Source organism: Chiloscyllium plagiosum, unplaced genomic scaffold, assembly GCF_037043375.1.
Source record: "Chiloscyllium plagiosum isolate Xiang-an unplaced genomic scaffold, Cpla_swu_hap1 HiC_scaffold_28, whole genome shotgun sequence".
Classification (NCBI taxonomy): domain Eukaryota; kingdom Metazoa; phylum Chordata; class Chondrichthyes; order Orectolobiformes; family Hemiscylliidae; genus Chiloscyllium; species Chiloscyllium plagiosum.
Genome location: NW_028270166.1, coordinates 28,884,308 through 28,900,137, shown reverse-complemented (window position 1 = coordinate 28,900,137; position 15,830 = coordinate 28,884,308). Strand labels below are relative to the sequence as shown.

At 41.3% G+C, this 15,830-nt stretch overlaps 1 protein-coding gene across 3 annotated transcripts in view; it reads right to left on the bottom strand.

Annotated features, from left to right (window-relative positions):
* The window catches only part of acsbg2 (acyl-CoA synthetase bubblegum family member 2), a 61,542-nt gene extending 46,659 nt beyond the window's left edge, over window positions 1-14,883 (bottom strand). The window contains exons 1-2 of one of the 3 annotated variants that reach the window (XM_043721097.2): window positions 14,754-14,883; window positions 9,619-9,721 (exon numbers count right to left, since the gene is read on the bottom strand). In XM_043721097.2, the coding sequence (XP_043577032.2) occupies window positions 9,619-9,721; window positions 14,754-14,769 (119 nt within the window). In that variant the 5' untranslated portion in view covers window positions 14,770-14,883. Of the gene's footprint in view, window positions 1-9,618; window positions 9,722-10,136; window positions 10,178-14,753 lie in introns of those variants that run through there. The other 2 variants (XM_043721096.2, XM_043721099.2) reach the window with 2 other exon arrangements.
* Window positions 14,884-15,830: the final 947 nt, after the last annotated feature.

Here is a 15,830-nt window from a genome sequence, read left to right as displayed (position 1 = left end):
TAGTCAAAGCTTTTCTGACCTTTCAAAAACTTTTCCAGAGGCAGTGAAGATACTGTAAATGCCCTAGTGAGCCAGAATTAAACAATATCTGCAGTCTCCAATATGCAAAGCATAAGAATGACAAGAGACCCAAAAGGTAAAGCACACAGACAACCGTTTTAATAAGGATTAAAACTTCAGTTTTAATCCATGTTCAGAAAAGTAAAGTCTTGAATCTCTGGAGCAGGTTTACCGCTAGTGGAAATACAACACAGCAGGGTAGCAAGGTACCCTTGGAAAAGTATACAGTTCCCATTCCAAGTGAAGGGGACTGATCATGTTGAGAGTTGGGATTGGTCACCTACATAGGGATTCTAATAGCATCAAGGGACATGGGGAATATGCAGGAAAGTGGAGTTGAGGTAGATGATCAGTCATGCTCTATAACGGGCTGAAAGGCTTACTCCAGCACCCACAGTCCTCACTATATGCTACATCAGGTGATGTAGAAGTTCAGCCATGAAGTAATGAATGGTACAGTTGGCTAGAGGAAATCACATGCCCACTCCTGTTCCTCATGTTATCAGAGACAACCAACCCAAACTATCAAAAGTTAGTAATCTTCAACCTTTCCTGGACTCAACAAAACTAAGGCAAATTCTCTTAAGCAGGAAGACAACTGAGTAAGAATTAATTAACCTTGAACTTCTGCAACAAAACTGATGCGAGTTTTATGCAGGGTCCTTTAGTAAAGGGTAGAAAGAAAAATGTGTCCATTCTTATCCCAAATTACCGAGCCATCCCTACAGCTTGGATTTTTGCTGTGGCTGAACACAATTAGTCTTCTGCAGTAGATACAAATCCAAAACTTAACCAGGGAGAGAACTTGAAAATTCTCTTGGCACGGAACAAATATGGTCTTAGCAGAAATCAGGTGCAGTGAGGAGAGGATGGATTAAGAGAAGGTGACAAGACAGCTAACAATACAGTCATGAACATGAGGGTGGAAGTGAAACTGTTGGCTAGTGACAACCCCCTCACTCTCAAGAAACTCTTTCAAGTGCAGGATGAGGTTTAATGGCCACGTGATTGACAAAGGGAACATGTCAGGGCTACAAGCTGACCTTAAAATGTACGTTGCAGACAACAGAGTAGAATTTCCGCACAAGGACATTAAAAGGACAAGAGCAGATGAAACATTGAAAATTGGAATCTGTGCAATTCATTTCAAAACCATAGGATGTCCCAAAGACAATGGCATACTTTGGAAGTGTAGTCACTGTTGTAATGCAGGAAATTCAAGAGCCAAGTTGTACACAGCAAGCTCCCAGAAATAGCAATGTGTTAATGACCAGATAATCTGATGTGAATTAGGAATAAGTAATGGCCAGGACAAAGTACAACTTTTCTGTTCTTCTTCAAATCTATCACAGGATTTTTTACTTTTATCTGGGAGGACAGTCGGTGACTGAGTTTAACACCTTGGGGCGTCACGGTGGCTCAGTGGTTAGCACTGCTGCCTCACAGCACCAGGGTCCCAGATTCGATTTCAGTCTCGGGTGACTGTCTGTGTGGAGTTTGCACATTCTCCCTGTGTCTGCGTGGGTTTCCTCCCACAGTCCAAAGACGTGCAGGTTAGGTGAATTGGCCATGCTAAAATTGCCCATAGTGTTAGGTGCATTAGTCAGAGGGAAATGGGTCTGGGTGGGTTACTCTTCAGAGGGTCGATGTGGACTGGTTGTGCCAAAGGGCCTGTTTTCACACTGTAGGGGATCTAATCTAATCTGAAATCTGACATCTGACACTTCTGACAGAGTCACACACCCTCAGTTCCAAAGAATCATACGACTCAATGTGTTAACTTTGTTCCTCTCTCCACAGATACCTTCAGACCAGCAGTTTGTGATTTTATTTCAGGACTACACTGGCGAGTCAGTCTTGAGTTTTGTGCTCAAGTCTATGGAATGGAACTTTAACCCACAATCTTCTGACTCATAGGTGAAAATGCCATTAACTGAGCCACACCAACACACAAGGAAATGTCAAGGGGAAACCCCATGGTGACAGATATTTTACAACCTTCCCCAGAACAAATCTCCCCCAAAGTGCAACAGTCTCAAGGGGGAAGAGAAAAGTACAGAAGTAAATTTACCAGAAGGCAAAATGGATTTTTTTTAAGTCTCCACCTAACAGCACAGTGAAACACAAGTCAGCTTTTAGATATCAGCACAGCCTTCCTTGCCGTTGTTCTATATTCACCCAGTTTTATACTGATAAAAGCTAGATCATTAGAAATTGGGTCATAAGAAATGATGCTTAGAACTGGTATTATCATCTTGCCTAAACACATTTGCAAAGCTACATTTTAGTCAATTTCTACACTTGTCCCTCATTTTTAGTTATGACAGAACATACATGAATCACAGGTGGTGCAAAAAATATTTGACCACACAGCAAGTCAGGCAACACCCATAATGAGAATCAGGTTGATTACCAGGATTTTCTGTTGTTTTTATTTCAGATAACCAACATTTGCGGCACTTACATTGATCAAACGGATGTATCTTATTTCAGCCTCAAATTCTGATACCCCACCTTTTACCATTGGTTTGAATTTGGGCAAGATACCACATACCACTCTGACTTGGAAACATAATTGCGCTCTTTCACGGTCAACTAGGTCAAAATTCTTAAACTCACCGTCTAGTAAAACTGAGGGTCTCTCTTCACTCCAAGGACTGCAACAGTTCAAAAAGGCAGCTCAGTATCAGCTTCTCCAGAGAAACTGGAGATGTGCAATTAGTATTGGCATAGCCCACATTCCATGAACAAATGGAAAAAAATCTTTGAAGCCACAAGATTATTTCAATATCAAGTAAAACATGAATTAACCTTGTGCCACCCATAGATGATCAAGCTGGTGGGGTGCAGTAATTACTCACTAAGTGAGTAGAACCCAAACAATCAACCACTTTGTCTACTTAAAAAGGGAAGATCCTCAGGAATCTGCCAATGTACTACAAAATGGCTTGAAGGGACACTATGTTATAGTCTGTAAATATTAATCAAAATGGCATGCTCAGGGAAGAACACTGATAAAGGACAGAAACATAAGTGAAAGTGTATGCAGATTAATGATAAGTAAACAAGGTTAGTCTAACCAGTACAGGAATGCAGTAAAGTCAGTATAACTGTACTGTTTCACAACAAAGAAATCAGGTCAGTTTTGGTCACTTATTGTGCAATTTAGAACATAGAACAATACAGCACAGAACAGGCCCTTCGGCCCACGATGTTGTGCCGAACATTTGTCCTAGCTTAAGCACCCATCCATGTACCTATCCAATTGCCGCTTAAAGGTCACCAAAGATTCTGACTCTACCACTCCCACAGGCAGCGCATTCCATCCTCCCACCACTCTCTGGGTAAAGAACCCACCCCTGACATCTCCCCTATACCTTCCACCCTTCACCTTAAATTTATATCCCCTTGTAACACTCTGTTGTACCCGGGGAAAAAGTTTCCGACTGTCTACTCTATCTATTCCTCTGATCATCTTATAAACCTCTATCAAGTCACCCCTCATCCTTCGCCGTTCCAACGAGAAAAGGCCTAGCACTCTCAACCTATCCTCGTACAACCTATTCTCCATTCCAGGCAACACCCTGGTAAATCTTCTCTGCACCCTCTCCAAAGCTTCCACATCTTTCCTAAAGGTGAGGCGACCAGAACTGCACACAGTACTCCAAATGTGGCCTAACCAAAGTCCTGTACAGTTGCAACATCACTTCACGACTCTTGAATTCAATCCCTCTGCTAATGAATGCTAATACACCATAGGCCTTCTTACAAGCTCTATCCACCTGAGTGGCAACTTTCAAAGATCTATGAACATAGACCCCAAGATCCCTCTGTTCCTCCACCTCACTAAGAACCCTACTGTTAACCCTGTATTCCGCATTCTTATTTGTCTTTCCAAAATGGACAACCTCACACTTGGCAGGGTTGAACTCCATCTGCCACTCCTCAGCCCAGCGCTGCATCATATCTAAGTCCCTTTGCAGCCGACAACAGCCCTCCTCACTATCCACAACTCCACCAATCTTCGTATCATCTGCAAATTTACTGACCCACCCTTCGACTCCCTCATCCAAGTCATTAATAAAAATTACGAACAGCAGAGGACCCAGAACTGATCCCTGCGGAACTCCACTTGTAACTGGGCTCCAGGCTGAATATTTACCATCTACCACCACTCTCTGACTTCGACCGGTTAGCCAGTTTTCTATCCAATTGGCCAAATTTCCCACTATCCCATGTCTCCTGACTTTCCTCATAAGCCTACCATGGGGAACCTTATCAAATGCCTTACTAAAATCCATGTATACTACATCCACTGCTCTACCCTCATCCACATGCTTGGTCACCTCCTCAAAGAATTCAATCAGACTTGTAAGGCAAGAACTACCCTTCACAAATCCGTGCTGGCTGTCCCTAATCAAGCAGTGTCTTTCCAGATCCTCATAAATCCTATCCCTCAGTACCCTTTCCATTACTTTACCTACCACCGAAGTAAGACTAACTGGCCTGTAATTCCCAGGGTTATCCCTATTCCCTTTTTTGAACAGGGGCACAACATTCGCCAATCTCCAGTCCCCTGGTACCACCCCCGTTGACAGTGAAGATGAAAAGATCATTGCCAACGGTACTGCAATTTCCTCTCTTGCTTCCCACATAATCCTAGGATATATCCCATCAGGCCCGGGGGACTTGTCTATCCTCAAGTTGTTCAAAATGTCCAACACATCTTCCTTCCTAACAAGTATCTCCTCTAGCTTACCAGTCCGTTTCACACTCTCCTCTTCAACAATACGGTCCCTCTCATTCGTAAATACTGAAGAAAAGTAAAGTACTCATTCAAGACTTCTCCTATCTCTTCCGACTCAATACACAGTCTCCCACTACTGTCCTTGATCGGACCTACCCTCGTTCTCGTCATTCTCATGTTTCTCACATACGCATAAAATGCCTTTGGGTTATCCTTGATCCTATCCGCCAAAGGTTTTTCATGCCCTCTCTTAGCTCTCCTAATCCCTTTCTTCAGGTCCCTTCTGGCTATCCTGTATCCCTCCACTGCTCTGTCTGAACCCTGTTTCCTCAACCTATGTAAACCTCCTTCTTCCTCTTTACAAGACATTCAACCTCCCTCGTCAACCAAGGTTCCCTCACACAACCATTTCTTTCCTGCCTGACAGGTACATACATATCAAGGACACGTCCTATCTGTTCCTTGAAAAAGTTCCATATTTCCACGACATCCTTCCCTGACAGCCTATGCTCCCAACTTATGCTCCTCAGAGCATAAGTTCTTAAGAACAGGATCACGAGATGGGCCCACACTGACTGGAAAAAAAGACAGTGTCATACTTGGACATAACTGGATCAAATGCATACTTTATGAATCCAATTAATAACTCCATTATTGGGCCACTATGTGATAGTATTAAAACATGACATCACCTATTAAAACATGGCCCTGTACACGGTGGTCCCTCACTGAAGGAGAGCACAGCAATGTTACGGAGCACGTGACTGAGAATGAAATAAGCTCTTCAGTTGAGAAGATCACTATGAGTTGAGTCAAGACCCGAAGTGAAATAGCAGCTAGGAAGCAGATGTTTTGTTTTTGTTCTCACCCTTTGGGGGACACTGGGAATTCAATACTGTGTATCAATAATATCACAAATAGAAAGGAACACGTAGCTAAGGAAACATAAGAGATGTTACACCTGGGAGTAATATGGTTGTGCCACAACCTGTAGGTACTGTAAGGTGTGGCTGACCCTCCAAAAAAAAATCTCATTGTAAATTACCAGAAGTTAAATGATTAGGCAGGGGTATGATTATCTTTCCACAGAACAATCTCTTGAGCAGCTTAGCAATACTAAGTGTTTGACAATATCAGCTGCATCAAAACATATCACTAATCTTACACACCCATCATTTTCTAATTTGTCAGCAAATGCCCAAGATTTCAAAAATACCTCTCAGAATGAAGGATGTATCAATTATGTTTCAGTGTTGAACAGGTTCGATTTCTGAGCAGCATTGGAGATTAGGTTTGCCTGACACCTTCATTATTCTCATTGCAGAAACACATCAACCCCACCTCAACAAAACAAGTTTGGTGGTTAATGTAATAGATCAATTGAAATACAAGACCAGGTGTAGCTCCTGTTCTGCCATTTCAAAATGCATGGCTGATCTACAACCTAACTAAATACAAAGGCCAGTATTCCCACTTATGTTTGATTGAATTTGTGCAGAAACATTTGATCTTAATGGTTTATGTACCTGGACCCAACAACTCAACCAGAAAAAAAAACAGGGATATGACCAGGGGGACATTGGCAGTCATTCTCCCATACCCAATAACAAAACAGAAACAGATGTTTGTCGGGTTGGTCGACATTTTGAAAGTTAATTTCAGTTGGAGGTCCATAGCTCCAGCACTTATTGAAATAATCTGAAAAATGAAGTCAAACTCTGTGATCGGATGCTCTGAGGTAGAAATTGCTACTGAAAGATTAAAAAAAATCTCAAAGCCGCCTTCAACAGCACCTTCTGACAACCTCTAACAATAAGGATGAGGACAGCGATGGCAACTGGACCACAACCTCCAAATTCCCCTTACAGCCAAACAATCCAGACTTGGAACAATATTGTCATTTCTTCCTAAAACTTCCATTCGAACAGGACTGTGGGTATGCCCAAGCCACTGGGATTGCAACAGTTCACAATGGCAGCTCACTATCACCTTCTCCAGGGCAATTGGGAAGGATAATGGATGCCTCAATGCCCAAATGCGATGAATGAATAAACAAAATCCCCTATCTACATCTCAATTGTTCTTGAGTTTTCAGTCTATAGGAATATGTAAAATGTAATTCTTGACCACTAAGCCAACTAAATAATTTTGAATAAGAGCACCCAGTCATTTACCAGTGTAATAACCTACTATCATGGGAGTTTGCTTACTCAATTATTTACAAGAATACTTAAACACTGTTTGGATAAAACAACAACTACACATAAAGCATAGCATAGAATTCTCACATGGGGTTACAGCAAGTTACATGGGGTTGCATCACAAAAGTGTTTATAGTTACATTCCTGCAAAAGCATAAATAGTGCAAACCAAAAGGAGTTCTCCAAATTAAAAATAATGACACTATCGTGTGAGCATGGAGAGGGGATTGGCTACCTAACAAGAAGTAGAGCATCAGGATAAACAGTCAGTTAATCAGGATGTTAAACTGTAACTAGTAGAATACCACAGCAGTCAGTATTGGGCCCGCAACTATTTACAAAAAGTAATAATAACTTGGATGAGGACACTTTTAGCCACATTTGGAATGGCAATATAGAAGGAAGAAACAAAGTGTCCATGGAAGAAGATAGATGTGTTAAGTGAGTGGAGAGAAAAACTAGCAGGTAGAATACAATGTGGGAAAACTGAGAGGTAACCAATTTGGGCAGGAGGAACACAAAAGCAGAATATTATTTTACTCTTGTACATGAATCACAACATTGGCTTTTAGGTAAAGCAGACAATTAGGAAGACAACAGAATGTGAGATTTTATTGCAAGGATGATGGATTATAAAAGTAGGGTAGTTTTGCTACAACTGTACAGGGCATTGGTGAGACCATCATGAGGTATTGAGTATGATTATGGTATCTTACTACAGGAGGGACATTCTCATATTTGAAGAGTTCAGAAGTGCTTCATGTGTTGAGGGGTTTGTCTCAATACGAAAAGGTCAAGCAAAGTTCAGCCTGGCCTCAACGCAGTTTACAAGAATGGGAAGTGATTTTACTTAAAAGATTCTGAGGGGTCTTGACAGGGAAGTTGCTGAGAGGATGTTTGTCTTTGCGGGAAGCCTAGGTTCAAGATAAGGAGTTTCCCAAGAAGTCAGAAACAATGAGGAATTTATTTTCTCAGAGGTCATTAGTCTTTTGGAATTTTCTTCCAGAGAAAGCCATGGGGCTGGATCATTGAATATATTTAAAGACAAATGTGACAAATTTTGATGGACAAAGGAATCAAGGGTCATGGGAGACAGACAGGAGAGTGGTGTTAAGACCGCAATTACTTCAGCTGTGATCTTACTGACTGACAGAGGCCAATCTTGTTTTCTTCTTATATTATGTCATTTTAATACAGTCCTAATTCACAAGGATTTGTTTTTATATTTTGCTTGGGCACACACACCACTGCAGCCTCCGGTGTATGCATTGTGGATCAGCACTTTGTTCCCACACCTCCGCCCTCAAACCCCACCCTTCCAACCGTAACAAGGACAGAACCCCCCAGGTGCTCACCTTCCACCCTACCAACAGTCGCATAAACCAAATCATCCACCGACATTTCTGTCACCTCCAAACAGACCCCACCACCAGGGATATATTTCCCTCCCCACCCCTTTCCGCAAAGACCGTTCCCTCCGTGACTACCTGGTCAGGTCTATGCCCCCCTACAACCCACCCTCCCATCCTGGCACCTTCCCCTGCCACCGCAGGAATTGCAAAACCTGTGCCCACACCTCCTCCCTCACCTCCATCCAAGGCCCTAAAGGAGCCTTCCACATCCAAGGTTTTACCTGCACATCCACCAATATCATTTATTGTGTCTGTTGCTCCTGATGCAGTCTCCTCTACACTGGGAGACTGGACACCTCCTAGCAGAGCGCTTTAGGGAACACCTCTGGGACACCTGCACCAATCAACCACACCGCCCGATGGCCCAACATTTCAACTCCCCCTCCCACTCTGCCGAGGACATGGAGGTCCTGGGCCTCCTTCACTGCCACTCCCTCACCACCCGATGCCTGGAGGAGGAAGGCCTCATCTTCCACCTCGGAACACTTCAACCCCAGGGCATCAATGTGGACTTCAACAGTTTCCTCATTTCCCCTTCCCCCACCTCACCCTAGTTCCAAACTTCCAGCTCAGCACTGTCCCCATGACTTGTCCTACCTGCCTATCTTCTTTTCCACCTATCCACTCCCCCCTCCCCTATCACCTTCATCCCCACCCACCTATTGTACTCTGCTACTTTCTCCCCACCCCCCTCTCATTCATCTCTCCACCCTTCAGGCACTCTACCTGTATTCCTGATGAAGGGCTTTTGCCCGAAACGTCGATTTTACTGCTCCTCGGATGCTGCCTGAACTGCTGTGCTTTTCCAGCACCACTGATCCAGAATCTGGTTTCCAGCATCTACAGTCATTGTTTTTACCTCCTTCATTCCAAAGCTGGTCCAGCTGATAGGCAAAAAAAGCCCAATCAATTTGCCAATATTAGCATTCTGGGCAATTTCAAGACACTAACAACTCATGGAGCATAGAATATATTTAGTCATTCTATTCCCCACTTGTGCCAGGATTAAGCACATAATTTAGGTTTATATCTCAACCCTCAAGATAAATGTATTCCTGTAGTATAGTCACAGAACAGTTGACACGTTTGCGACAAGTATTGCCTCAAACCCACAATTAAATTCATACCAATTCTACGCAGTGAACATAATTGCAACATTTCACAAAACTCCAAGTTACATGAAATGAAGAGATCGTACCTTCCCGCGAACTCATTATCACCAAGAAGCAGGTCGCTTTGTGGTGGGTCTCCGGTTGCCGGGTCAATGATACTCAACGACATATCGCACAAGACTGTTCCGGCTGTGGGAGGGAGGACAAAAAAAAACCCCTCATGTTATCGTGCTCATTCAGCGACTGGGATGAGTCAGCGGCGCTAATCAACAGAAAGAAGCGCGTGTAGTCATTCAAAAGAGCGGGTCAGGTAACGCTATCGCAATTTATATACAATCGGTGGGGAAGGAGAATAAAACCACGTAGTTGTTACTACTGGAAATCTACAATTCAAATAAATATCCATGTCCAGTCCTACACCTGCTGCCACGCCCTATCTCGCGGTGCTTTCAATCCCTAAAAACACTTCTAGCTTATATGGAGTCTCGCTCAGCCCAGATCTACTTATAAACCCCTTTCCTGAACTTTGTAGTCCATCTTCAATTATTTCACATCCTTCCACTCTCATCTCCCGCCATCAAGCACAAGCACACACATTACAGACCTTCCGCCTCAGATCGCATTCACTCTCTGCCTTCTCCAGTGCTGAAACACACAACGCTTTAGGTCCAACCCATTTTTTTGCGACGTCCTCACAAGGCAGAAAGGTTATGGTAGTTCAGGCACCGCCCTCTGAAACCATTCAGACTCCAGCCTGCTTACACGCTGCAAGTCAAAATTTACGTATTCTATCGGGATGAATCACACCACGCTTACTCTGAAATTAATCCAACCCTCAACAATCAGTAACGTTGATCCACTCCACAGATCTAGCCCCAAGTAATCACTAATCTTTTTAAAGCATGTGTAAACTACATTTTAACCAGTTGGTTTTAACTGGCAGCTGTACATTACTGAACAAATGGAAACAAATACCGTTGGTTAAATGTGGAGCAATTCCTGTCAAGCTTTGAAAATGACTCAAGGATATTTGTCAGTGGAGACAGCTGGCACAATTTTGTCATTTCTTTTTTAAAAAATCCTGAGGGATGAGTTTTCCTGCCAAACCAAATATCTACATTAATCTGACAAGGAAGGGCACTTTGACGGCCTTGTATCTTGTCACAAGATGCATGAAATTGTCAGCGTTGTGTTATGTAGGATAATTCCTGTCTCCCAATCAGATCTTGACTAGAAAACACATTAATCAAATAATGCTGTAACAAAAATCCAACAGGACCCTAAACCGGTTTTATAGCTTAAATAGCTGTATGTAATCTTTGCTGGAAAATCAATGAGGGGAACTACAGGAAATGCATATGCCCCTGCATCAACTGATGTTAATTTTCATTTGGCACAATACAGTAACAGGCGTTCCTAGCAACCAGTGCTATTGAAGCAGCAATGATGGAAAAGTGTGGCGTCAGATCATACCATCGCTGCTTCATGAGCGCCCAGTGGCTGACAAAAGCTGTTGGAAAATAAATGGGGTGAGATAAAAGGTGGTGATAATCACCCACTTTTGTGTCCCTTCTCCCCTAAAAATTGCAAACAGAGCACTGAGGAGAAATCTTGACATGGCATTCTGCACCAACTCCATGCAAGTGCTGTGACCAATTTAAACGGATCTCAACTGAGCTAACGAGACTGATGGGCCTATGTTTTCTCACAGCAGCCAATTTGGTCATTTGATTAATAATTTATTGGAATTAATCACCCAATTTGGTTCATATCTTCAGACAAAATCAAGTGGATGTTCAAATAAATCAGCTTCTCTCTCTGCATCCGCAAAAAGGTTAATGTGCTTGCTTTTCTCAAAGAGGCTAGAAGCCAATAGAATCTGTCAAAATAACAAAAGGCTTTGAATATATAAAGGATAATACCATTACCATTGGTTGGCAAAGCCCTAATAAAAAGACATAAATGTCAGATAGTTACTAAGTGGGTTAATAAGAACATGGAATGCTTAATCACAAATGCCTGTTGAGACTGAGACAGAGTATAACAACGTTTCAGAAGGGAACTGGATAAGTATTTTAAAAGAATATGGAAGGATTTAGGGACTGTGCAGGGAAAAATCATTTGAATAGTTAGCTGGCACTGATAAAGTAAAATGGACTGAGTGGCCTCTGTCAGTGCTAGCCAAGAGGGATAGCCAGGATTAGAATAATTGTATTTGGGAATGAATCATGATCAGAACCCTCTCAGGAAATAAATTAAGAGTCAAATATTATCCCTGTAGCAGCTTCAAAAATATAAACATCACACTGGGCAATATATTCCTGTTTAAATACATAATCAAAAAAATGTTCCATTTTGTTTATACAGGCTGTCTTACAGTACTCATTTGCTATATGGAGTTCCTCAAACAATTATGAAACACCACACAGTATTATCAAGTAAATAAAACAATTAACAATGTCCAAGAGATAACAAAACTATTTGCAAAGCATTGCAGCATTGTAAAATACAGTACCTCTTCCGGTCTTATCACTGCATCTTAATGTGAATTCTTGATCTAATGAGTAGGGTTAATGTAGGTTAAGGAGGCAAAGCATTAATATAGGTTAATGCTTTCCCAAGGAAATTCAGTGAAGTTCTGAAAGCTTGTCACCTGGATCATTCAGTTAGCAACTCAGTAAAGAACTAACATTGATAATGTTTATATATGACAGGCATGTAACTCCATTTCCTTAAATTACAACACCCATCCTGTAATGTATAATTTCATTTTTTTTAAAAATCAAGGAATTTCAAACCTGATCTGTGAGCGTTAAGTGTAATCCTAAGCCCTGGCTTTGTTGTGTACAAAGGAATAACCTATTCACTGATGCTCAGTTTGCGTTCCACTAGAGCCATCCAGTTCCCGGCTTCCTGATAGCGTTAGCCCAAACATGGATTAAAAAGCTGAACTCCATTAGGTGAAAATAATAGCTCTTGATAAAAGAGCAGCATTTTACTGAATATGATATCAAAGTGCACAAGCAAAACATGAGGAAATCTCTCTACTGGTTAGAGTCATATCTAGCACAGGGAAGATGCTTGTGGCTTTTCAATATCAACCATCTCAGCTCCAGGGCATCTCTGCAGGAATTCCTCTATATATTTTATTTTAAATCAAGCTGTTCAGAGATGTTAGGATACATTTCTGAAGCAGATTGGACTTGAATCCAAACCTTCTGGCCCAGAGGTAAGGACACTATCACTGCACCACAAGTGTTCTAGGCCTAACCATTTTCAGCCACTTCATCAATGACCTCCATCCTAAGGAACTGGGGGATGTTTGTTGATGATTGCAAAATGTTCAGCACCATTCATTGTCACCTCAGGCTTGTGCTTATAAGTGACAAGTGACACTAATGCAGCACAAAGTGCTGGGCAATGACCATCTCAAATTAGTTGGAATCCAACCATCATCCCATCATATTCAATGGCCAGTATTGACTCCTTCATTATCAACATCCATGACAATATAGTTGATCAGAAACTGAACTAGACCAGCTACATAAATACAGTGGCTACAAGATCAGAGCAGAGATTGTGAATTCTGCAGTGGGTAATTCACCTCCCGTCTCTTCAAAGTCTGTACATCATTCACGAGGCACAGTCAGGAATTCAATGGAATAGTCTTTACTTGCCTGAAAGAGTGCAACTGCATCAATCTGCAAGAAGCATTGGTATCATCAAAGCCAACCATTTGATTGGTACTCCATCCAACTTCCCTATCACACCGTGTGTACTACCCACATGATGCGCTGCAGGAATGCACCAAACCTCCTTTGACAGAACCTTCCAAATCCACAATCTCTACTACCTTGAATTACAAAAGCACCAGATGTATCAGAACACCACCACCACCTGCAGGCTTCTCAAGTGATACACCATCCTGTCACTGGGTCAAAATCCAGGAAATCTCTCCCTAACACTGTGGGTATCCTTATGCCTCAACAGCTACAGTAGTTGAAGAAGCGAACTCACCTTTTCTCAAACAAATAATTGCTGGCCTTGCCAACACCACTTGTCCTGTGAATTCTTTAAGAAAAGGAGTGTCTGGTAACAGAATGTTTCCTGGTTCAAAATAATAATCATTTGCTTGTCATTTTACAAGATCCCACTTGGTCAGTTCCTCAATAGGCATCTCCACTCCTTGGCCTACAATCATCCACAAGCAACCTCATTGGAGCACATCAAAAAACATTCAGCATTCATTGCAATCCCAGATCAACCTGATTAAAAGGCCCTTGATGACAGAGAGAGAATGTACAGAATTCTGAATGACTTGCCCATTTCCTTTAAGAATGTTCTTTCTGCCTGGCAGAGTATTTCAATTCAATAATGTCCTCTAAGAAAAAAAGCACTAGTTGGGAATTGAGAGACTTTGAAGGAGAATGCTTGTTATAATATGTTAACAATTATAATTGGTGAGTATACATATGATTGGCAAATCATAGTAATTTACAAAGCAAACATCTGCTTACTGTACTTAATTTTAAATAGTATAGCAAAACATGTAATTATTCATATGGACTTCCAGGCCTTTGGCTTTATTCAAATCTGTTTTCTTTTCCAAAATGATGTAACAATTTTGATCCAGAATTTCAGTTATTTACTGGTGAGCATAGAATAACAAGGATTTACATTTCAGTATTAAATTTGCAATAAATAAATTCCAAGGCATATCTTTGATAACATTTAAAAACCACATCACATTTGGCTATGAATAAATAATAAATTAAATACGAATTTAATAATAAAAATCTATTAACCAAAACACATTTTAGTAATCACAGAAGGCAGTAATAATGACAAATTCTTCAGTTCATTGATAGTTGTTCTGACAATCAAATAATTCCCAATTTCAAAACTACATCGTCTACCATGACAGACACTAAAGATACTGTCCACCTCAAACGCTACAGTTTTATAATATGGCGCCGTTTCATTCAAATATAACATATGACTGAAAACTCAATTTTTTAAAAGAAGAATAAAGTTTTACAATAAAAATCTGATTTGTGGTTTCATTATAGGCATAAAACTATCAGGGCTGATACGCCTCCACAGTTCCAATGCAGCACGTTTCTTTTGCTTTTAACAGAAGCCCATCCTGTATATTACTTGAATACGGATGGAACTGATACAGAATTTGAGTTTTACATAAATAAAAACAAGTATTTCTTACATTCTATCCTTGGCATTGTATGGTAGGTTTAGAGTTTATCACCAGAGCCTGCAACTTTTGTGCCAAATTTGGATTAGTCCATTAAAATGTCCCTTTTCCTATTGAAGTAAACTAGCTGCCTGCATTGTTCAATCCACTGCCCCCAGAGTAATCTGCATTCAATGATGTTTCATCTTCTGATTGGATACTACTGTCTGCAGGCTCCCTGTCACCCCATGTAACCACGGTCCTTATATGGCAAGATCTTCAGATTACATGTTACTATTTCATTGGTGAATGACAATCACAGCTGTTTTTTCAAAACGCACTGGAGTACAACATCCCGTTTCTCATTAGCTGTTTAGGTTCTGTGCGCAAGTTACACCCACCACACAAATTGATGCATTCACTCAATGCCCCAGCAGTTGCTTGAATGTGTTGGATTGTTGAAATGAGTGTTACAACTATTTCCCCTCTGCTATTCTATTTTATTACAAAATATATTCCTGTCAGGGTGAAAGGAAAGGTTGGTAGCTGTAGGGAATGCTGGATGACTAAAGATATTGAGGTTTTGTTTAAGAAAAAGAAGGAAGCACAGGTCAGGTATAGACAGGATAGATCAGGTATAGACAGGATAGACAGGATGAATCCTTAGAAGAGTATAAAGGCAGTAGGAGTATACATATGAGGGAAATCAGGAGGGCAAAAAGGGGATATGAGATAGCTTTGGCAAATAGGATTAAGGAGACTCCAAAGGGTTTTTACAAATACATTAAGGACAAAGGGGTAACGAGGGAGAGAATAGGGCCCCTCAAAAATCAGCAAGGCTGCCTTTGTGTGGAGCTGCAGAAAATGGGGGAGATACTAACCGAGTATTTTGCATCAGTATTTACTGTGGAAAAGAACACGGAAGATATAAAATGTAGGGAAATAGATGGTGACATCTTGAAAAATGTCCATATTACACAGGAGGAAGTGCTGGATGTCTTAAAATGCATAAAAGTGGATAAATTCCCAGGACCTGATCAGATGTACCCTAGAACTCTGTGGGAAGCTAGGGAACTGATTGCTGGACCTCTTGCTGAGATAATTGTATCA